Source organism: Labrus mixtus, chromosome 14 (assembly GCF_963584025.1).
Source record: "Labrus mixtus chromosome 14, fLabMix1.1, whole genome shotgun sequence".
In the NCBI taxonomy this organism is placed as follows: Eukaryota; Metazoa; Chordata; class Actinopteri; order Labriformes; family Labridae; genus Labrus; species Labrus mixtus.
Window position 1 is genome coordinate 16,380,601 of NC_083625.1, and position 23,771 is coordinate 16,404,371.

A 23,771-nucleotide genomic window follows, 5' to 3' on the forward strand; every position below is an offset into this window, starting at 1 on the left:
CACAACACACCGGATATTACATATTACAAATATGACAAGTGGCAATAGAACTGAAGATCAACAAAGGGAGTTCATATCAGAGTGAGGGGTTGGATTGCCATTGTACCCTTGTTTACTGAGCTCGTTTTCTCCAGGGTTTGAGAATCTTCAGTTTTCGCAGCTTTGTCACCTCATAACTACGGCTAAAAAGAAATTACAGAATTAATTACTCCTAGTTCTTTACTAGTCAAAATTGGCAATGGTTTACAACCTGTCAAGATTTACGCTATGGTATTATAACTTCAGAGGTCCAAAAAGATCTTAATCTGAGAATTTTGTCTTTTGAAAGAAGAAGAAAAAAAACACCAAACAATAACAGTTTAGCCAGTTTTAATAGTTTTAAAACAGTTGGTTTGGAAAAAAGTACAAAAGTGATCCTGGACGCCACAGTATGAAACCAGCCCAATTATGCAAGGTGAAAGGTGTGTTCCTTTAAAAAGCATCTTCTACAGACATGTTAATTTCAACTGGCCTTACTATACACATACTGTACTCACTAAAACAGATACAAGCAACAGTTTAAATACAACGGCTGACCCCAGAAATACATTTACAAGTGATTCTTAGAAAACTAATATAAAGGGAGGGATAAAATAAGTCCGACCACAATGCCAACCGGTGTCTGGCAGTAAAATCATGCAGTATTACAAACGTTCCACTTAAGAGAAACAGCAAATCACTACAGCTGTCACAGTGAGAGAGAGGGCAGCCAAGAGGTGTCACTCTATCAGACAGCCTGTCAAAGTGTTCATTGGTTGATTTATGAGTTGTTACTGAGAGTTAGGAGTTCTCTCCTGTTGAGCAGCAGCTCAGTGGTCACCCTTCCCACATTTGCATACATTGTTAAGTTGCACAGGGTCTCCATTTAGGAGAACGTATCCCCCACAATCAATTTAGAAAAATAGAACTAATCCCTATTGAAGAAAACCCCCAAATGTGGGATATTCTCTTAGTATGTTGTGAGGAAATAAAAAAAGCTAAGAAATATAATTGAATAAATAAATTGCATGACATTCTTAAAAATTAAGTGGATACACAGAACAGAATAATATCCACATATGCACACCATGCTTTTTGTTTTGGCCCGGCAGTGTTAAAAACGAGGGCTCCATCCTCCATCCACAGGATAACAGCCTGTGGAAAAAAATCGCTGTAAAAAATCTAAAATAAGTTGACATTTAGAGAAAGGTTTCTTTAGTTCAACATTTGTTTACCATGTACAACATGGTGTCTGGCTAGAATTTAGAAGTAACTGATGTCAATGGCAATGAGTAAACACAGGAGGGAGACTTTCAGTGTTACGTGAAGCCGCTCTGTGTTGGTACCAGCTGGCCGGCCTATTGTTAGGGCAGCAGCAGAGAACTTCCTGTCCGGTCAAACTTCTTTCCCTTAGAGAGGGCCGCCACTTGTTTCATCAACTCCCTGTTCTTGGACTGTGGACAGAAAATAGAAACTTTGTAAGTAATTAGAAAAACTTTTAAGATAAGATACTACCTTATTGATAATGGGTGGATTAACTCATTGTTCATCAGAGGCTACTAACAGAAATGGTTTGGCTCAACATGGACAACTTTCAATGATTTTAAAACCCCCTTATAGCACAAACACAGTCAACCAAAAAGTCACACATACAACAATAAAATGACCTAACTGTGACAATAATCGTATCCATAACAACAAGTTTTAAGCGACTCATCCATGTTTCATAATGGCTCTTATACGTTTCAGTCTGGTTTTCAATCTTGTAATTGCACTGAAACACACTTTTAAGAATGTTTAATGATCTGATCTTAATTGTTAACTTGGGAGACTCTGCTATTCTGGTACTTTAAGACTTAACAGCTGCCTCTGACACTGTCGATCACTTGATCCTCTTGTCACTTACACAAAATTGTGTGGGGATCAAAGGTGCTGAACTCAAGTGTTTTTCAGTCCTACTTGACAGATAGGAGCTTCTCTGTCCACCTGGTGGACTATTCCTTTGAGAAAGATGCATTTACATGTGGTGTGCCACAAGGTTCTGTTTAGGGCCCCCTCCTATTTTTTTTTTTATATTTGCTGCCCCTGGGGTCAATTTTTGAAAAATATGTCACGGGACATCCCATTGTTGCAGACAAAGTGATTATCTATGTGCCCTTGAAAGTGAAAAGTAAGGGCTCACTATAGCCCTTACTTGATTGTCTGCAAGACATAATGACTTAAATTGTTTTGAATCTAAAACCCTTTTCACACATACAGAAATCTCCTGAAAACCCCTGGAGATTTGGCTACCCGGAGGTTCTTTAGGCTATGTGTGAACGCAAACATTTTTCGCGCAGACTTTACCCGGAGTTTCTCCGGCCAGACCCCTAGTATTTTATCCGCAGAATATCCGAGTGAGCTGATGTCTGAACGCGGCCGAATATACTCTGGAGATTTTCAATTTCAGCCAATGAAAAGTGAATGACCTTTATATACAGTGACCGGCTAAAGTGTCTGCTTGCGACCACTACGATCTCCGTGCACGTAATTAAACAGCTGCATTATGTTTTCTGGTCGTCAGTATGTTGTTCTCCGCTCTTTTGTTGATGTTGTCATTCCATTGGATTACACATAGCATTGATATAAAGGCAAATATTCTCATTATAACGTCGTGTAGCGGACTCTGTTGCTTCGGCCGCTACTTCCGCGTTGTTTATTTACGTCACGTCTTACGTTGGGAAATCCCCCGCGGCCCCTCCCCTCTGACAGGGAAAGTCCCCCGCTGTGAGGAGCATATGTGAACAGCTAGTTCGGGAGAATCTCCGGAGAAGTCCTCCTGTAAATATCTAGATATTATCCGGAGTGCATATGTGAAAACGGCTTAAGCTGAAGACGTATCTCTTCTCTTTGGCTTTCCCTTCATGATGAGAATGTTTTCCTACCTGCTGATGCTCCATTGACTCTTTGTGTGATTTCTCCATTTGGTTCATCTTGACTCTCATATTGGACTCCTGGTACTGAAAGTCAGCTTTAATCTCTGTGAGCTAGAGGGAGATAGTAACAGGTACATCAAGCATGTACAGGTACAATCAACAGTAATGCAACTTCGTGGAGACTAATGACCTACCTTTCGGTCCTTCTCCAGGATGGTCTGATCCCTTTGCTGCAGAAGTCTCTTCAGAGACATCACTTCCTCTTTCAGCTGGCTGATGAGAATGAAGTTGTCCGTTCCTCCAGAGTCCATCGACTGGGTGATGGAACTACTGATGGGAGAGAAGAAAGAACATGAGGCCATATGATTTTGGTAGTCAACAGCTGAGAGAGAAAAAATGACACCTTTCATACCTGTCCCCGTTGGATGGCTTCATCTCCAGTTTTGGTTTCTTCTTTGGAGTCTCCTTCTGGATTGAAGACGATTTATGGCTGCAAAGAACATTGACCATTAAAATTAGCAATTTGTGCTTTAAAACCTTAAACGGTAAATTGTTTTCTGATTAATAGTAGTCTGTGAAAGGAAAAAGGTAAAGTGTTACCTCTGCTTCCACAGTCCCTGCTCCTGTTCAGGACTCAAGCTTCCACTCAGCCTGCAAAAGACAAGCTACAATATTAGACTGAGTTAACCTCCCTTCTGCTCTTTACTGTATGTAAACAGTGATATAACTGCATGAAAAAGACACAAATCCAACTGTTCTAACTGAGTGGAATCAGGACTGGACTGTGAGAAGTAACATAAAGGAGGACATACTTGTGGTGAGAACTGCTGTGTCTGTGTTGGTGGTGGTGGTGGTGATGAGGTCTGGAGTGATGGTCTTTTTCGTTCAGGGATGAGGAGTTGGAGGAGCCAAAGCCCTTCCTCTGCTCCTTAGTCTTCTGCAGGACGCGGCGGTAGGACAGAGTACAAAGCCAGCACAGCAGTTTCCCGTCCACCTGTGACACAGGTAGGAGACAGTGTTTTTTTAAGACTTGCTGTGACATATTAGCTTATGAGTATGTCTGTGTGTGTGTGTGAATATACCTTTCTTCTTCCCTCCTCCTTGCGATCAAAGGCGCATTGCTGTTTGCATTGCTCACAGGTCTGTGGAGGTCCATATTTCTTCTCTGAGTTGGTACAACGCTGGCACTTTGTCCCAATAAAAGCGGCAATGATGTTACAGTACTGACAGGGTTTGGGCTGAATAGACAGACAAAGGACAAAGTTTAAAGTGTATCCACACATTATATTAAGCATTAAGCGGGGTGCTGGATAGCCTAGCAGTTATGTTGGACACTCAAATTTAAAGAGGCTTTAGTCCAAGAAGCCGGCTTCATCTCTGCCCCTTGGCACTTCACCGCACGTCATTCCCCACGCTCTCCTCCCTGTATCTGACTCAATCCACTGCCCTCCCTCTACAACAAAGCCATGGCAAGCCCGAAAAAAAGAATAATTAAGTGCGTGCTACTTAAAAGTATTCAAGGAACAAACAGGAAAAACTTGTTACTCACTGTTCCAAACTGTTTGACGTTCTGGGCGCATTTCTTGCAGATTGTATTAGTTTTACTGTAAAGAAAAAGAAAGTAGTATTTTATTATGTAAACTACATAGACATTTTATTATTTTGTCATATGTGTCTGATTTTTATACTGGGTGCAAATATCCTACCTTTCCTGTTGAAACTCAGACCTGCAGTATGTGCACTTCACTATTGGATGCGCAATGCGACACTCCTATGGGGACAAAACAAAGAAACGTCAGTGTTTTTATCAACATTTGTTTGGCGAAAGGTTGACATAACATCCAATGAACACATCAAAACACAACAGCTTCACATGTTGTTGTGTTAATCGGTACAACATGGTGTTTGTTGTGTAACACATTTTGGCTACAACATCTGTGGAAATACCAACAAACGATTATATGGGTGTATACAAGAGGGCGAGAATAGAACATCTTGTATCTGCTTTTGTTTAATAAACACATTCACCTGGTAGGGTCGGAAAGAGTAAATGTTATTAACGCACACCTGTCGTGGGGAATTCTTCAAAAACTAAAAAAAATCATCCAATTGTAATTGTATCAAAGTGTTCTTCTATTGACAATGTGCTGTAACTATCCTGTGGACAGGTTGTCCTAATAGTCAGGGGAAACAAGCGCTGTACAGATTTATTACAACAATCATTTCAAAAACTGTGACTAAGTGCAGACTGACAGTGATTGAAGGAAAGATGTAAACAGAAGTCTTTGTTAGAGGCTCCAAAATATGTCCTTCTCACTGAAATTAAATGTCTTTCCCTCAGTGCGATTACAAATTAACAAGTTAAGTGACTAGAACATAAACTGTAATTATTTAAAGTCTAAAAAAAATGTCATGAAATAAGAGGATGAACATGTTTGGATGTGTTGAACTATCCAGCCATGGTTACAGTTACAGTATTTGCGTGTCCAGGTCAAAGAGATAAGTTATATAAGCTGCTCGACGTTACACCATCACTCTCAGTCAGCAGTAACTCTGGGGATGTGAATGTCTAATGGTCATCCTGTGTCTCTCAACACACACAGACACACTCACGTACCTTACACAACTGCTGGCCCTGCGACAGCTCCTCGAAGGGATACCGCTGGTTACACTTTGTACAGGCGTACAGAGCCGACGTTGCCATTCTCGCTGAACTACTGTCACCGAGCTAGCAGAGGTTACCGGAGTCCAGCTGCAAACTGAACGGATTAGCGGCGCTTTATTTTCTTTCTAGCCGAGTGCTAATTTAAAACTAAGTACACTCACTGTGCTGGCATCCAGCGTTAGCTAATGGTAGCGAGTACGGCTAGGTAGGGCAACACAGAAATAGCTTAGCTGGAGGGAGCAGGCGAAGAACAATAAACTCCAAATATTTGTGATCTTTAACTGGTTATCAAACCACACAAACTAGAGGTCGATCGTTGGTTTCGCCGCCACATTAAACAACCAGTTGGTACACGTCAAGCTATTTATATTTTAAGTTTCCAGTGTTCTCGCCAAGAAAGATATTTTTCCTGTTTTCCTTCTCTCTTTTTGTATCGACGCCGTCGTCATGTAACCGGAAGTGGCTGACTGCTCGAGAAGAAGAAAGGAAACCTATCGCGACACAACATCCGTCCGCGGGATTCACGGTTTGAAAATCAGCAGAGCCAATCACACGTCTGGATTTATTCAGCACAGCTCTACGGCATTTAATTATGAAACTATCTTGTTCAGTCTTTAACTACTTTGGCCTCTAAAATAACGACTTAAATCAATGTTAGTTTAATTACACATACTCTGAATACACATGTTACGATCCGACATTGTTTTACCTTTGTTAATCTTTTATCTGTATCATTACTGATTGATTTAATGTCTAGTAAAATATTTTCATTGATTCAGTTATTCACATAGACTCTGGTCATTCCTAACATAGGGACAGTGCCAGATTATAGCCATAGGCTTATTTCCATCTGTAGTCCCCTGCCATGTTGATGGTACACACATACACAAATGTACATAGAACCTCACAAAACACAGGTAGCACAAAAACAAGCAAAAACCAAACAACAACAAAAACTGTATATTAGTTGACAAAGACACACATAATGATACACAAATTGGCCAGGATTAAAGTTACCATCAGAGTTAAAGTGCTAAATGCACATCATTGTAAGGTGCTGGTGCAAATTGCACATTTGCCATAATGCCCATTTCTGTAAAGTGCTGGTGTAATTGCACAAATTACTAACCACTGTGGTGGTTAGACATGGTCACACATTTTGCTCTGAGCCACACCTTTAGATGACCCTTTGAATCTTAGAAGGCTGTTCCCTCATGTGCTACTCCAAAGGACATTTGACCAAAGGTGGATCGTGTAAGGCAGCGGTTCTCAACTTGTCTACCCTCAGAAACCACCACCAATCCTCAGAGAAATTGCAGGCCACATTTCTGATATTTTTCAAACAATCTGATTTATTTCATGAAAAATTGTGCAGTTTGGACCTCAAAGGTACAGTTTAAAAAACCTAGAATATTGTGGAAAAGTTCTTTTTTTTCCATAATTTAATTGAAAAAGTATGGAGGCAATCAGCCTGTGCCACTGCTGAGGTCTGTATTGATGGGTCTGGTGTCTCTCATCTTCCTCTTTGTAATAGGTCAGGCGAGTTGGCTGGCCAATTAAGCACAGTAAAACCCAGGTCAGCAAACCAGTTAATGGTAGTTTTGGCACTGTGGACAGGCACCAAGTCCTGCTGGAAAAGGAAATCAGCATCTCCTTAAATCTTGTCAGCAAACAGAAGCATGAAGTGTCTCCTGGTAGACGGCTATGTTGACTCTGGACTTGATAAAACACAGTGAACCAACACCAGCAGATGATATAGCACCCCAAATCACTGACCATGGAAACTCCACACTGGACTTCTGACCTGAAAACCCAGAGAGCATCTACGGGCTTTTGTCAAGAGGAAGATGAAGACACCAGACCCAACAGGGCCGCAAAGCAACCTGGGCTAGGATAACACCTCAGCACTGCAAAAGGCTGATTGCATCCACTTCACACTGCACTGATGCAGTCATTTGTGCAAAAGGAGCCCAGACCAAGTATTGATAAATTAACTGACTGTTCAGAAGGGTTGACATTCATGTGTTATAAATCCTTGTTTTTGATTGGTCTTATGTAATATTCTAATATTTTGAGATAGGGATTTTTTTGATTTTCAAGAGCTGTAATCATCAAGATAAAAACTAAATTAGGCTTTACATATTTCACTTTATATGTGATGAATCTAAAATATATGAAAGTGTCAGTTTTTCAATTAATTTACAGAAGAGAAATTAACTTTTCCATGATATTCAAATTTTTTGAGCTGCACCTGTATAACAGTACGGGGTCAGCTGAATTAATCATAACGGACCTGACACAGTCTGTTGTAGGGCTGATGTTGTAGCCTAGAGAAAAGAAGAATATGCCATTCCATCCATGTAAACATGATGTAAACACGGCCCGACAACAGTACAGCTGGCGGGACTCGGGCTTGTCACTCATTGTAGACAGTCATGACTCAGAGAGACATTTACAGGATATACTTGATTTCTGCTGTATTCTTCCTTTAAGGTATGTGGATGAAACAGTTCAAATATAAACATGCTAATAGTTTTAGATCACGTCTTATGTTGCCCCGCAGCACAATCACAAAGTAAGTAAAACTTATACTTAATACTTATTTTTCTTCATTTATAACAAAACTCCTCCCCTTTATTATTGCCAGGCATACTCTGAAGAAGAGATGTCACACAGGCTCTGACAGTATTTGAAACAGAAATGTAAAAACACACACTGACTCCATGAAATTGATTCCCATGTTTATTGCAAGTTTGTACATGCAAAGAGGAAATGCTTACTTACTTTTTATTTACTTTCTATAAACCTTAGCAATTAAAAAAACTGTGCACACTGTTCTCTTCTTTCAATCAGCCACTCAGAGGAAGGCACAGATATCCAATCACATTAGTGAAACTAGAAAAAAACAAACAACCACTCAAAACAAATGATTAGTCAGACATTCTGCTGTGAATAAAAAGAACATCAGCTGACAGCTTTGAAAAGCATCTTTATGAAATGTCCTCTCACATGAACAGTTTGAGTAGCTGGAACAAAAGAGCTATTGCATATTCTCTGTAGTTTGTTAATGTTGCATGGGAACATATTCATCCACCAATAGCAAGAGAAAAGAGTGTTTGTGAGCCATAAATACAAGCCTGCACTTAATGATAATAAATAAAATGAGCTAGTTAGAAAAATGAAACTTATAGAACTGAACTCGCTCAATGAGAGGAATGCCAAACACGAACCTTTATGTAGTAATACAAATATTTGGTCACAATAATCTAAAAGCATAGATATTTGTTAGTGTGCTCTATGACTAGTTCTTCATTCTTAGAGGACGCTGACATTACAGCCCTTTAGCTACATGATGAGATATTAGACAACTCAGGAGCCACTAAGGCAGTTTTAGTGCTAGTGTGAGAAACTTCTGCAGAAAATGAAATTCTGCACATTTGCTTCAGCAGTATTGCTTTCAAATGAAAATTGAACAGTTGTAGTGTGCAGGAATAAGCAAGTGTTCCTATGAAGTGTATAAGGCATATATAATTTACCTGCGTAAAAGTAAAGCATACTTTCAAAAACACTGATTGTATAGGTGTGTTGTTATGCTAAACAGTACTCTGGTTTTGTATCCTCTGAACTGTGAAAGTAGAGTGCACTATGGCTGTATTAAAGCAGCCTGAGACACACACAGACTCTACATAACCCTGTGAAAGATGCAAATACAGCGATCTGCTAAGTCTTAGGTGGTAGTGTTTCAAGATTGTGTCACCCCAAAAAAATGCAGACAGGTCCTTTATGGCGACAGGTGTGACCTGAACTACTGTATGGCATCTCCCCACAAGTCAAATTCTGCTTCTGCGACCTGCACGAGGGTCAGTGGGTGTCAAACAAAGGTCTGCACTGGAGTGATGGAGCGTGTGGGAGAGCCCGCCCTCTCAGAGGAGGAGGAGGCCGAGCGATTGGTCACCTCTCTCTGCAACTCGTCCACTCTCTTCTGCAGCTCGGCGCGCTTTGCTAGCAGCTCTTTGTAGCGCTGATGAACCGGTTCCTGACAAATTCAAAGCTCAAGTTCAGCAACTCAAGTGAGGCACGTATAGAAAGAAAACATTGACGTCAGATGTTTAACTTGAGAAATCATTTTTTCACATACCTGAGGTCTCATGCGAGGGTTCCAGCGGATGTAATAGCCAACCCAAAGCTCCAGGTGACGTAAGCTGACTACAGGGAACAGCACATGGTTGGAATAGTTCACATACAAAGGATTGGTGAACTCCTCTAGCTGGCTGTTTATATAAGACCACAACGACACTGTCCTCTTTGGAATCTCCTGTAAATTAAAAGGTGTGGTTGTGAAGACACTGAAAAACACCACAAACCTCCGTATAAATAACAGACTTTCTACTCCACCCTCCCAATTATTCTCATTTTGCAACCATAACCATATGCTGCTCTTACCTCCTTCAACCTCTGTTGTTCACTGTTACATAAGAATGTCCCAAACAGGCAGCTGTACAGGTGGTCCAGGATGGTCACCAGGAAGTATTCATTAAACTCGAACGCAGCAGGAAACTTAAATAAAAGCAGCTTCATTAGTTTCATAGAAAGATGTTATTATGAAGAATTTGTAAAAAAAAAAAAAAAAAAAATTTCATTCAGATACCAAAATCTGTCACAGAAACTTGTCCAGGCTTCGTTTCAGAAAGGAGGTTCAACTGAGTCTTACCCATAACTCTAAGCCCCTGTATCCACCTAGCGTTTTTCCTGGGCAGAAAAGCACTGCTGGTCTCTATGACAACAGTCTGTTGACAACGTCCGGTGTATGACAGACACAGCTCCCGCACTTTTTTTTTTTTTTTTTTTTTTAAGATTTATTTTTGGGCTTTTTTTTTTTTTTTTTAATGCCTTTTAATGGAGAGATAGGACAGTGGACAGAGCCGGAAATCAGGGAGAGAGTGGGGAACGACACGCGGGAAAGAGGCCACAGGTGGGATGCGAACCCAGGCCGCCTGCTTGAGACGTCAGCCTCCATACATGGGGCGCGCCCACTAACCACTGCGCCACCAGCGCCCCAGCTCCCTCACTTTTTACTGCATGTTTTATGTTAGAGATCGTTTTTCACCCCAGCAGACACGGCGCAAAGAGGATGTGAGTACAAGATACAATCCGTAGAAGGCTTAATACATTTTGAAAAGAGTGCCGGTGACGTCAACAGCGTCTTTCTGAAAAGTTGAAAGATTTTCAATTTGGTGTGCTCGGAGCGGCTGCACAAAAACGGCAGAACGCTTGTAAAAAAAAAAAATCGCTTTTCATCCAGGCGGCCGCTTTCTACTGCGAACGCTCTCTACCCATTGAAAACAACTGAAAAAAGACGCTGGCCCTGAGAAAAAAAACGTTAGGTGGACTCGGGGGCCTAAGTTTGTTTACCCTCAGTCTCAAATTGTAGAACAGCTGATTTGAGTCCGCAAGCTCATCGTTTGTGTTCTTACAAATGCTTCACTGTATAGTTTTTGTTCATTTTTTAAATTGTTTGTATTTAATGTCACTGCTTCGTCAAGTCAAAGAGTAAAAATAAAAATAAATATTATCCCATGTATTGCTTACCTGGCGAGTCAACTGCCACACACAGTCAATGAACTGAATAAAAACAGGAGATCGGTCTGCGTCTGTGTGGTTCTTATCGCCGTGACCGATACGCTGAAAGAAATAAAGAAAGGGAAATGAGTCACTACTTGCAAACACCCCCAGCTTACGGTCTGTGGTTTCTGAAATGTTAGAATTGTACATTACTGCGGTTACCAGTTGGAATCGGTGGCCAAAGCTGAGCCACTCTTTCTCCAGCAGCACCTCAAAGCCACGGATGGTGCGGTAGTAGCCATCCAACATGAGCATGGCCAATGACGTGAGCTGGGCTGTGCGGTCCCAGCCGTCGCTGCAGTGCACCACCACGGAGGTTTTCCCAGACTCCACCTTGTCTGCAATCCTTAGGGCTCCTGCAAGGATCAGCTAATAAACACACAACCTTTGTGTAAGACTCAGGGACTTCATTTATCTGCGTTTTTCCTTTCACCTTTTTTTCTCTCCTTGTTCTGAATCAATTCATTATGTTCACCTTGATGTGCTCAAGCCAATGAGTAGACTCCAGATTAGAGAGCCAATGGGAGTCCTCGATATTTGGGTATACCACGTCTTTCAGCTTGCGGAGCGACTCTCTCATCACATGGATGTTGTGAATATCCAGAAACACCAGCTCAGCGTTTTGATAGGCGTCCTCACTTTCATATCCGCCCCCCTTCATCTGAAGAACAACAACAAGCAGACACTGATGATGCTGTACAACACTTACCTCAAACAAATACAAACATGGGGCAATACCAAATTCATTTCTCCTATGATACGATATCGAGATCTTAAAGATTTAATGAACCTTGTTAGCAGCCGCATTGACACTGGGCCGGGCATCAAAAATGAAGAGTTTGTGGGATTGAGCATTAGCATCCATGATGGCCTGGAGGTATTTCTCATCCTCTTTGCTGCGCTTCCCGTTCACCCCAACCATTGGCTGACTGCAGCGTGTCACTGTCGCCTGGCTCTCGGGATGAATCCATGACAACACCTGCACACAGAGGGCAACAACTTATCCCCAAGACGGTCAAACGAACGAGCAGAAAAGTGGATTCATGTCGAAAATCGTTCACTCACAGGAATCCTCCCCTTTGCTCTGAAGGCAGCCACTCTCCTCAGCTCCTCGTCTGGAATGTTGACTGGCACCGCCAGGGTTGATGGGTAGGTGTCACAAACCTCGTAGTGATCGTTTATTTTGGTTATCCTCCAGCTTTCATTGGGTATACCCTTAAAACACACAAAGCAGCCAAGCTGAGGCATTCTTCTTAACAATAACATCAGCAGTGTGACGTTGGGAATTTAAAATACCTGTCTTTTGTATTCAGACACAGCGTCATACACCTTCCATCCGTTTTCAGGAAAGACTTGCCCATATTCAAAGGCAAAGATTTGCTGCGGAGAAGCAGGAAAGAAATCCGTCAGTCGACAGAGGGGGGCAGAGAGACAGGGACGTGGACAGTGTTTCTGAAAATCACTCACCAGCCCGTTGGAAACAGGAAACGCAAATTTCATCAACACTTCGAAAATGGACTTCCTCAGTGTGTCATCCATTTGTTTGTGTGCAAATCGCAGATTTCGCACATCCTGCACAAAGCAAGCAGAGCTGAAGGTCATGGGCAAATCAGAGATAAGCAGTTTAGGATTTCATAGCAGCAAGGCCAAAACATGCCAGAAACACAGAGCATCAAAATGGGTTTGTTTTTTCTCCTGTTCTGGCCGTGTTTCTACAGCAGGGCTGAAAGAAGCTTGTGCACACTGAAACCGTAAAGATCCCAAAGGCCACATAAAACAAGCGCAGTTATTACAGACCATTTCCACATCTTACTTACCTTGCAAACCAGCCCGTAGGACAAGTCACCGCGGCTTGAAGCACTTCCAATTTTTTCCACACGACTCACCACACCCAGGGGAATGTCGAGCACAAATGTTGGCTCCTAGAAACCATACATAAACACATTGAAAAAAAGTAAACCTTCCTTTTGAGTGTTTCATGAAAAACTAAAATAAAGCATACCCTGTCCATGCATCTGAAGAAAAGTCTGTAGTTGGTTACTGTCACTGTTCCCCTCAGTGCGCCAATGAAAGGACAGAAGTAGGTGACATCTTGGGCTACAAACAAAGAAAAAGAAGAAGAAAAAGGAAGAAGGAAACCCTGATTTAGCCAAGTAAAAATAGAAAAATAGAATAAAATAAAACTATTGTAAGGTGGAAAGGACAATTTCTAATATCTAATAAAACCCATAGTGTTTTTATTGGAGCTGACAGAATCACAGACAGTTACCCATGTCTTGCACGGTTTCATTTGGAAGTAACTGTGGTTCCTCTTTGTCTGACTCTCTCAGCACCTTCTGTAAAAATAAGACATACAAGCGTTAACATTAGACATGAAAATGAATCTGACTGTGGAGCAGTTTGTGAGGTGTAGCAACTATTCTAAGACAAACGTTTTGCAATACTTAATTGATGACATGGCCTACCTTTGCAGCAGCTTTGGGCTTAACCTGAAGGGTTCAGAAAAGAGGAGTGTCATGCTTTGGTTGTTACAATTAATAATGAATGAAGCGACACAGTTTGAGAGAACCATACACACTTAAGCCTTATCTGCCAAAGCAACAAAAAAAAAAAACAGAACAACTTTATACTGTTTTGAAAGAGTAATTATCATGTAGTATTACGTGTAGGCTACTTGCCCTCATCTCTGGGGAGAGCTCTGCAGAGGTGGCAACAGACTCCGAAGACATTGCGGAGGGTGGCTTGGCTGGGGCTGACCGGTCAGAGCGAGAGGTGGAAGTACTGTGGAGAGACAAACAAGAGAGAGGATGAAAGGAAATTCTAATCTATGAAGAATGTCTCATCTCATTCCTGTTATGCTGAAACCACATTCTTAGGAAATAATTAGACAAATGTATTATTTATTTATTTACATTTTTTATTTGCTGAATTAAAAACACGAGTGTTAGAGTGGGCATGTTAGGCAGCAGAGATAGTGCCTAATCTAACATCTTTTATTTGACTGAACATTAGACACCAGCTCTTTTGCCAGCCTCTAAAATGATTTTTATCTCTCTTTTTTTAAGCAAAACAAACAACTTCAAGTGCTTCATGGGGAACATGAAATTGTGATGACGCGATGCTTTTCATATTCTAATCTTTAAAACCCAAAAGATCAACTTATTGACCGAAACATAAAATCTCAGAAATCAATAAAGCATATAATTTAGCAAAGGTTTTTTTTTTTTTTTTTAACTTTATCGGTTGTTAGAGTGGCCTAAGCATGTAAACATATCAAAGTACTGTGGACTGTGATCTGCTTTTCAACCCTTATGTTTTGCATGGTACTTCTACGTTCTTGTGATTGTGCCGACAATGACTGCTGCCATTAAATGATGCAAAACTGCACAAGTATAATACGTGTTACTTTTTACTCATAGTACATAAATATAACCCCTTCTGGTATTTTTTAAAAAACTTTTAGCTAGCTTGAATCACGATGTGTTGTGTTGGGTTTAGCCGACCTGGACAATGAATCAACACTTGGCTGCCGGGAAGAGGATCGTTTCGAGCCCAGACTGTCGATGCTCCCGCTCTTCTCCATCTTCTACCAACAAGTGTTACTTTGAAGCCAGACTGTGCGATGGAGGTCCGTTTATCCACTGAAGAGAGACTTCAGACACCTCCTCGGAGAACAGCAAATCCCCACTTTCAAAAGGAAGCTGCCATCTTTCCCAGAAGCCTCCCTCCTGTCACAAGGAAGCAATTGTTTGAGACGGCGCCACCTGCTGGCCGATTCTGGGCTCCAACGCACCAGACCTTCACTCTGAAACAGCTGTGAAAGACTTCTGTAATGATATAAAATCAAATGTAATCGACGGTTCAATTTGCATAGAAATGTGAAAATATCGAATATATTCATTAATAATATTTAATTAATTAAATATAATATAATAATAATTAATATTTGATTCGTTTATCAATTCACATATTGAGCATTTTGTAACAAAAATCTGTGACTCAGAACACAAAACATTGACCTTATGTATCATTTTAATAATATCATTATATGTCCACATAATTCCCCCAATGGGGAATCAATAAGATTTTCTTAAACACCAATTGTGGAAAATATCGATATAGCCAAAATATTACTCAATACAAATTATGCAATACTTTCTGGGTCCAGATAAAAATATGAAGAAAAAGTATACTTGTTAAAAAGCTGTGAAGAAGTTATCATAAACAATGACAGCCATGTTTGTCAAAGAAAACCAACAAGCCATTAAAGACACGTTTTTGTTTATTGAGATTAATAAAAAAAAAAAAAAACTAAAGACAACTCAGATGTTGAATTACATTTAACAAAGTCGTCTACATTTTCATAAGCTGTAATTGATAGGATGTCACTCACCAACTAATTTATTTACAACATGTAAGCTATATCTGTACAAACACCAATGCATTTGAATACAGAATGTGTTTGAATGACATCTACAATTACATGCATGAGGGCAAAAAGAAGGAAGTGAGAAATGAAATAGAAAATAGTAAAATCTGGAAAAACAAAGTCCTTTATTTAACATATTTCTCCATAAATTTCTTATGGAACTCAGAGCGCAGCGTGTCGTTGACAAAGCGTTTTTCCTTTCGTGCTTCATCCACTCCTTTGGCGCAATTCTTGAACACAACATCGTCATCCCACCTAGAAAGATTTGAACAAATTAAACTTTGTTTTCTCCAAATTGAACAACCATTATTTACATGTGCATGTTTTTGTGTAGATACCTTCTCTTGACCCTGAATGTGTTTTGAGTCTGGCTTATCTGTTGTTGCTGCTGCTGCTGCTGCCCTGCCAAATTAATCAATGGATTGCCACTCAAGATATTCTCCATGCGAATCCTCTCCTCTTCTGCCTTTTGCTCCCGCTCCTAGGACAGAAAAGCAGCATATTTACTCAACAATTACCACATGTCCTAATGACCTAACTGTGATTTCAGAGCAGCTAAAAACACTTCAGTCTGAAGCAATTCTTTACTTTGCGTTCTTGCTCTTCAGCACGCTCCTTCTTGATCTTCTCTAGTTCTGCCAGAAGAGCTGCAGTGTCATCGTCGTCACTGTCCTCCTCAGAGTCCTCGTCCTCATCATCCTATTGACAACCAAACATCATTTGTAAGAGAACTTAATGAGCACAAATCACCCCTAAGTGTCCAGTAAGTCATGCAGTGAAAGCACTCACATCAGTTAGAGGGTCGTCCGCATCAAGGTTGGCTGCTGGGATCTGATCCAGTCTGGGCCGCTTTGAAGATGATGATGAAGACGAAGATGATGTGGTGTGCTCTGAAAACGAGGGTCAACGCACTATTGTAAACAGCTGTTGTCATGGGCATAAACTTGGTCAACATTGTATTTAGTAAAATCATTTGTAATAACCAGTAAAGCTCATATCTGCAGAAATACCGTTACCAACCTCTTGGGCCCCTTTCTCTGGTCTTCTCACGTGCAGCTACACGCTCCTTCTCCTCCAGCTCCCTGCGGAAGTCACGGGCGCGCACCTCTTCGGGGGCATCCTGGGTCGGTTGCCTAGAAACAGGGAGTTAATAAAAAACAGTTAAAATATGCCTCCAAAGTGTATCCTCAAACTGACTTAGCAGAAGAAGTAGAAAACAGTTGAGAAAATATTACACTGGATTTCAATCAGTGTCTGTCAAAGAAGCAAGCAGTAAATACACCAACACACTGCTTAAAGTCTTAATCTCAGTTGCGTTCATGTTTGATCCACTGACCTGTACTTGATCTTGGTGTGACCCGGTAGATCTCGACTTGAATACTGCTTGGACAGGGCACTCAAATCCCCTTCTCCTTTACCCCTCCCTCCTCTGGCTGGCTCAAATGTTGGTCTTGCAGCTGTAGTCATTTTTGATGGCTCTGCTGCGTCGATGCATGAACAGACCAAACATAAAAAAAAATAAACCAGTTAATTTAGATTTAAAACAAACCAAGACTCAGGATGGGAAGGCTAGACGGAGGCAGCTCATGATACAACAATGAAGTTCAATCAGCTAATAATGAAGCAGACAGCTCTCCAATACTCAAACTAGGAGCCTCATTATCATCAGGGGCAGGGCTACAATCTACTTTTAATAAACAGATTATGTTTTTCTCAAGTAAAACAGTTTGTAGAGTACAAATGTGTGAATTAATTGTTGCAGTTTAAAGAGACAAGTCATGCAACATATAGAAACTTTTTTCACTTTGAGGCAAGAATTAAAGTTTATTAGAGTAAAACATTATATGGTTAAAATACAAGCTTCAACATTAAATCTGTCTATAAGTGTTTTTCTAAGAAGTTTTCCCTTCATTAAAAGGCATATAAGATGTTTTGTGTAAGTAGCTCGCTATCCTGGTAGCCATGGCTTCCACAGCTAAAAGGTGCTAACATGCTAACATGATCAAACATCAGTGTTGAAGTGGAAAATTAGCTATAGCGCATCTCCAGCCGGGAATTCACTGTCACAATAATTACACAAAGGCATATTGACTTATCAAAAGACTTAAATAACGTGTTTTAGAGATGAATTACAAAGCAACAACACTTACAAAGCTGCCACCACACGAAGAAACACAAGTGCTGCTGCTCGTGTCGTCACTTCCTGCAGATCGCAAATCCTGCAAAAGATGCATTCAAAGACACCTAAAAGTGAGAAATCACAGCTGCCTGCTGAAGGTCTCATCCGGTATCAACTTTTTCCACTTCATCCTACATGTCTGGGTTTCTACCTTCATACATCTATGTAATCTTAAAGCGAATCTCTTTTTTTTAATCAGTGTTGAGCCTAGCAGTTAAACTTAAATTCTTTTTCTGTACAAATTCAAAAACTTTTACTTTTTGGTCCATCTCGATCTGTGCAAACTAGGGATGGGTTTTGTTAGGATTTTATCGATACATACCAGTACTGCTTATCGATACCGATATTAACGATACTACTCTTTATCATTTGGGTCAAAAACTAAACACATGACATGAAAGATGTCTAATGTCAAACATTAAATATATACATCAAGGGGATTAATTTTAGCTTTATGTTTCAAGGAAACATTTGTAATTTAAAATGACTATATTTTAAGTTGAAACATGTTGGAAATATATGCCATTTTCAATACACTCCCCAGACAGTATAAGTAACCTCAAAAACTCTGACTGTAGCATATGAACTCTTATGGTTAAACTTTGTATTTACCATTTCATTAGGCCATTACAGTTTTTCTCAGTCGCTTTGGTACATTTCTCGAATCATCCTCGACATTCGCAAAACATTAAGTGCATTTCTCAAAACAATTCGTACAAATAGCAAAACACCATGGATTACCTGCAAAAGCCAGTCTCTTGCTCAAAATCCTTCGTTCATCTCTCAAAAGTAAATATCTGTGTCAATGAACATGTCAGTGCCATCAGAATGACAAGTCCTTGTGTCATTGTGTACGGTTAAGACAGTCAAATTGCTTAGTCATGTTGTCAATATAACAGTGTACTCTGGAGGGTTGTTCTGATATAAACTATGGCTAAAGTTATGATGACAATTATTGTAAATTGTAAGTTGCACCTTAGTGTATGTGGGAGATTGATTGCAAGAGACTGGACAAGATTCACATTTACGCTTTTACTGTTTGTAATGTAATTTGTTGACAGACCATGTCATTGTGATACAGAAAGGAAAAGACAGCACTGCATAGCACAAAGAAAAAAAGAAAAAAACAAAAGTAGAAATGTGAACATAGGACAATCTCCTTAGGGAAAACTGTACATGCTTCACACATTTCCCTTCCTTAGAGAAAGTCAAGATTCACCTGGGAGCAATTTACCAATTCAGGACAGATTTAGAAAAAAAGTCTAATGGAAATGTATAGAAATATGCTTGACATATTATGACAACTTGTTCAACCATTTTGCATGTAAAGACTTATGCTATGAACTAATGCCTAAATGTTGTGGGGGGTGAGACTATTCAACAGAGACCCATTATAAAACATTTTGATCAACATGACATAAGCCATTGATAATGTAGGAAACAGCAGAGAATTGTACATAATCATTTGCATGGATGTACCAAAGCATTTGCAACTTCTTCAAAGAAATTAGAAACTGCTTTTTTGATGTGCACAAGTGACACAATGATGTGAAGATTGAATAAGTAGTTTTGAGAATTTCAGTTCTGATCTGAGAAATGTACCAAAGCGACTGAGAAAAACTGTAACGATACTATTCTTTATCATTTGGGTCAAAAACTAAACACATGACATGAAAGATGTCTAATGTCAAACATTAAATATATACATCAAGGGGATTAATTTTAGCTTTATGTTTCAAGGAAACATTTGTAATTTAAAATGACTATATTTTAAGTTGAAACATGTTGGAAATATATGCCATTTTCAATACACTCCCCAGACAGTATGAGTAACCTCAAAAACTCTGACTGTAGCATATGAACTCTTATGGTTAAACTTTGTATTTACCATTTCATTAGGCCATTAATGTGTAAAAGTCTACAATGTTCTCTGTGATGCTTCTCGTTATATGTTGGAGCTTTTCTAGCACACAGTAAAACGCTCATATGTTAAAATGAGATCTTTATTATACTGAGACCAAATATATGCCGAATATTAACTTATTAGAAGGAAATCCAGACACATTGCTCTTCAACAGGCCGAGGATGAGACAGAGAGAGGGGGGAGAGCGAGATAGATATATATATATATATATATATATAGATAGATAGACAGAAGAGAGAGAGAGAGAGAGAGAGAGAGATAGATAGATAGATAGACAGAAGAGAGAGAGAGAGAGAGAGAGATGGATAGATAGATAGATAGATAGATAGATAGATAGATAGATAGACAGAAGAGAGAGGGATAGATAGATAGATAGATAGATAGACAGAAGAGAGAGAGAGAGGGAGAGATAGATAGACAGAAGAGAGAGAGAGATAGATAGATAGATAGACAGAAGAGAGAGAGAGAGATAGAGATAGATAGACAGAAGAGAGAGAGATAGATAGATAGATAGACAGAAGAGAGAGAGATAGATAGATAGATAGATAGATAGATAGATAGATAGACAGAAGAGAGAGAGATAGATAGAGACAGATAGACAGAAGAGAGAGAGAGAGATAGATAGATAGACAGAAGAGAGAGAGAGAGATAGAGATAGATAGACAGAAGAGAGAGAGATAGATAGATAGATAGATAGATAGATAGATAGATAGATAGATAGACAGAAGAGAGAGAGATAGATAGATAGATAGATAGATAGACAGAAGAGAGAGAGATAGATAGATAGATAGATAGATAGATAGACAGAAGAGAGAGAGAGAGATAGATAGATAGATAGATAGATAGACAGGAGAGAGAGAGAGAAAGAGAGATAGAGAGAGATAGATAGAGAGAGATAGAGAGAGAGATAGAGAGAGAGAGATAGAGAGAGAGATAGAGAGAGAGATAGAGAGAGAGAGATGCATGTTGACAGAGGAGCAGGCGTGACAACCCTCAGGTAAATCATCAAAGGAAGTGAGCAGCATCTCTCTGTTAACGGTGACAGACAGCTGTCTCGCATGAACGACCCTCCACAGACTGAAGCTGAAGAGACATCGGTTGATCCCCCGCATTATTAGTAGCAGGAAATACATCTTTGATCAGAATCATGCTGTTATCATTTTACCCAGACAAATGTGATGTTGTAAAGATAATGTACTGATTTGATGATTCATCTGGCCTGTAGTATATGAGGACAACTTTGAAATGCTTCCTGTGCACCTCACGTTGATGCCTAAAGACACATTGGTCATATCTAATATAGAGTTGCTAACTAAGGGAAAGACTTCCTTAAACAGCTTGGTTGGGATTGGGTCTAAAAGACGCAGTTTCTGAAAGGTCGATTGGAGAAAAACAGTCTAGACTAATATCTGGTCCTGGAACTGTCTCTGCCGTATCAGACGTATCTGCACCAGGTAAGGGCAGGAGGTTACCAATTTTGTCTCTGATGTCTAGAATTTTGTTGTTGAAAAAGCTCAGGAAATCATTACTGCTGAGGGCTAAAGGAATACAAGGCTCAATGGAGCCATGACTCTCTGTCAGCCTGGCTACAGTGCTGAAAAGGTATCTGGGATTGCTTTTGTTTTCCTCAATTAGAGAGGAGTAGTAGGCAGCTCGAGCGTGACGTAGAGCCTTCATATATTTATTATGACTATGCTGCCAGAATAAACGAGATTCTACCGTTTTGGTCGAGCGCCATATTCTTTCAAAATTTTGCGACAATTGTTTTAGAGTACGGGTTTCTGAGTTGAACCATGGAGCTATTCTCTGCTGTTTGATAACCTTCTGTTTTAGGGGAGCAATTGAATCAAGAGTAACTCTCCACTGCACTATCAACAAACTGATCCAGCTGAGAGGGACTAAAGTTATCATAAGAGTTTCCAACTGGGTTGAAACACGGTACTGACTCAAAAGCAGCTGAAATAGCTTCCTTAAATTTAACTACAGCACTATCAGATAAACTTCTAGAGAGCACATTTTTATTAAGCAGAGCTAATTCTGTAGGACAAAGTCGAAAGTAATAAGGAAATGGTCTGATAGAAGAGGATTTTCTAGGAAAACTGTAAGGTTTTGGATTTCAATGCCATATGTGTTTCTGGTGTCCTCTGAAGCAGAGCGTAGTGATGAGTGTCTCTGTGCATTAAATGAAAATTATTTTTTCTTTCCTTCAATTATTTAGCTCATATATATATAGCCTATATCTAACACTCTTCTCATCTGAGCCTCTGCACCCTCTCTCTTATTTGTATAACGCCAATTCTGAATAAATGTAATTTCAAGACACTTTCCAAAAAGCAGGTAAAAAGCCCTTACTCTTTGTTATATTATATTAACCAAAGAGCAGGTAAGTAAAAGACCTTACTCAAATGGAGGTACATTGCTCTAAAATGAACAGGAAAAGTGAGCCGCAACTTGTTAATTTAAAACTATTTTATAAGACTCAACAGAAAAGGAAGCTGATTTTGAACTGTGGTGGCTCATCTGGGGCACACACACGCACACACACACACACACACACACACACACACACACACACACACACACACACACACACACACACACACACACACACACATATTTTCCTTATTCTGCTGGTGGCCATATAGTCACAATTCTCAAAGTACAATCTCAATCTCAGATTTGGAAGAAAATATAACTTTTGTTAAACAAATTAGTATTTTGTGGCAAAATTGTTTTTATGTGGGAAAAAAAACCCACTCACTATCAGGTTCAAAATGTTTCCTCTTTTTTCTCTTCAACCATGACATTGAGCAATACGTTCCTGTTCTACCACATCCCCCCTGTGTGTTCTGTGTTTGGAACTTTGTGACACATGACTTTGACAACCTATGTTTTTGTTTGGATTCCATGCTGTTAGAACACCAGGTATTTCTACTGAAGATGTTGGCTGAGGTTCAAGCAGGAAACCAACAGAGGAGGTTTTACTGGATTCCACACAACTTTTGAATGTTATCCATCTAAAGTCTTTCGTTACTTGGACAACCACAGGAGACAAAACACCAGAAAAGAAAAGACAAAATATAAAACGATTTATGGCACAACTGCACCGTTTTATCGCAGTCTCACTTATTATATGAGCACCAGTGTGTGGTAGTGAGGGATTTTGTAAGGCTGCAGTCTTTCATTCACTTTCAGGCCATATGTTAGGCATAAGTCTGCACAGATTTAGAAACATTTCATCAGTTCTCTTGATTTGTGAATGCAGTCCACAAAGAGGCCGTGTTACTTGAACAGATAATTAGATCTGCAATGAACAACAATATCCAAATAGTTTTGACTTCTAGTTTTGAGTGTTTGCTCATGATTTGCAATATGTTTCTCACTGAGATAACTGCCACCATCCTGATCAATTAAAAGTAAGTAACTTGGCTGTCATGAAAAATTACACTTAAAAAGTAAATGGTGACCAACATACTCTGAACTACAAGCAGAGGAGACATTTTAGTTAATTCTTTTATTTGTAAAACTACTTAACCATCAAAGACTGTGGTTTAGTTTGTTGGTGGCATGTATCCGTTTCACTAGAGAGATGCTTGTATCACTTACATGTAGAACAATATATTCAAAGTTCCTGATTAGGCAGGAGATTACATTCCAGATAGTTAAAACTCTGATCTCTTTTAAATTCAATCATGATGAAAAGTGAAACGGCCTATTTTTTTTTACAGATCTGAAAATGTAAAAAAATTGTTTCATATGAGTTATGGGCCGCTGAGTTTCTGGAAACATTGACAGCATGTTAAGTATATTGTAAAGGACGTAAATCTGTGGAAATAAATACAGACCACAAATCACTAAATTATAAGGCTGGGATAGATGGTGTAAGGTTGCCCCACACATAACTGCAAGCAGGAAAAACAATGAAAACATTTGTTTTATTGTGTTCTTAGAAAAGTGTGAAAACCTGTAAAAATAACTCTCAAATGTAACATTCAACACATTGGTATATGTCTATGTCT

At 39.7% G+C, this 23,771-nt stretch overlaps 3 protein-coding genes across 5 annotated transcripts; all 3 read right to left on the reverse strand.

The window, feature by feature from the left end:
• Positions 1–352: 352 nt before the first annotated feature.
• fam76b (family with sequence similarity 76 member B) lies at positions 353–6,056 on the reverse strand. The gene is made up of 10 exons (XM_061055471.1): positions 5,551–6,056; positions 4,640–4,704; positions 4,483–4,537; positions 4,016–4,171; positions 3,746–3,927; positions 3,534–3,584; positions 3,346–3,423; positions 3,128–3,263; positions 2,943–3,044; positions 353–1,472 (listed from the first exon to the last, which is right to left on the reverse strand). Exons 1-10 carry the CDS (start codon positions 5,635–5,637, stop codon positions 1,383–1,385), a joined length of 1,002 nt encoding a protein of 333 aa, XP_060911454.1. The 5' UTR covers positions 5,638–6,056; the 3' UTR covers positions 353–1,382.
• A 2,271-nt stretch (positions 6,057–8,327) lies between these two features.
• On the reverse strand, positions 8,328–14,957 carry mtmr2 (myotubularin related protein 2). Of its 2 annotated transcripts, none has more exons than XM_061055472.1 (16): positions 14,724–14,957; positions 13,884–14,001; positions 13,686–13,709; positions 13,490–13,556; positions 13,223–13,317; positions 13,038–13,142; positions 12,688–12,792; positions 12,517–12,600; positions 12,286–12,435; positions 12,011–12,199; positions 11,696–11,881; positions 11,383–11,589; positions 11,188–11,280; positions 10,042–10,155; positions 9,737–9,913; positions 8,328–9,634 (listed from the first exon to the last, which is right to left on the reverse strand). In XM_061055472.1, the coding sequence occupies exons 1-16, from the start codon at positions 14,801–14,803 to the stop codon at positions 9,470–9,472; spliced, it is 1,959 nt and encodes a 652-aa protein (XP_060911455.1). In that variant the 5' UTR covers positions 14,804–14,957; the 3' UTR covers positions 8,328–9,469. The 2 variants fall into 2 exon arrangements, with proteins under 2 accessions (XP_060911455.1, XP_060911456.1); XM_061055473.1 differs by having other exon boundaries at positions 13,899–14,001; positions 14,724–14,956.
• Positions 14,958–15,484: 527 nt separating this feature from the next.
• On the reverse strand, positions 15,485–17,926 carry cwc15 (CWC15 spliceosome associated protein homolog). 2 transcript variants are annotated; one of them, XM_061055474.1, is made up of 7 exons: positions 17,800–17,926; positions 16,986–17,130; positions 16,670–16,782; positions 16,439–16,539; positions 16,238–16,348; positions 15,988–16,130; positions 15,485–15,904 (listed from the first exon to the last, which is right to left on the reverse strand). In XM_061055474.1, the coding sequence occupies exons 2-7, from the start codon at positions 17,114–17,116 to the stop codon at positions 15,775–15,777; spliced, it is 729 nt and encodes a 242-aa protein (XP_060911457.1). In that variant the 5' UTR covers positions 17,117–17,130; positions 17,800–17,926; the 3' UTR covers positions 15,485–15,774. The 2 variants fall into 2 exon arrangements, with proteins under 2 accessions (XP_060911457.1, XP_060911458.1); XM_061055475.1 differs by having other exon boundaries at positions 16,986–17,127; positions 17,800–17,873.
• Between the last annotated feature and the right edge of the window lie 5,845 nt (positions 17,927–23,771).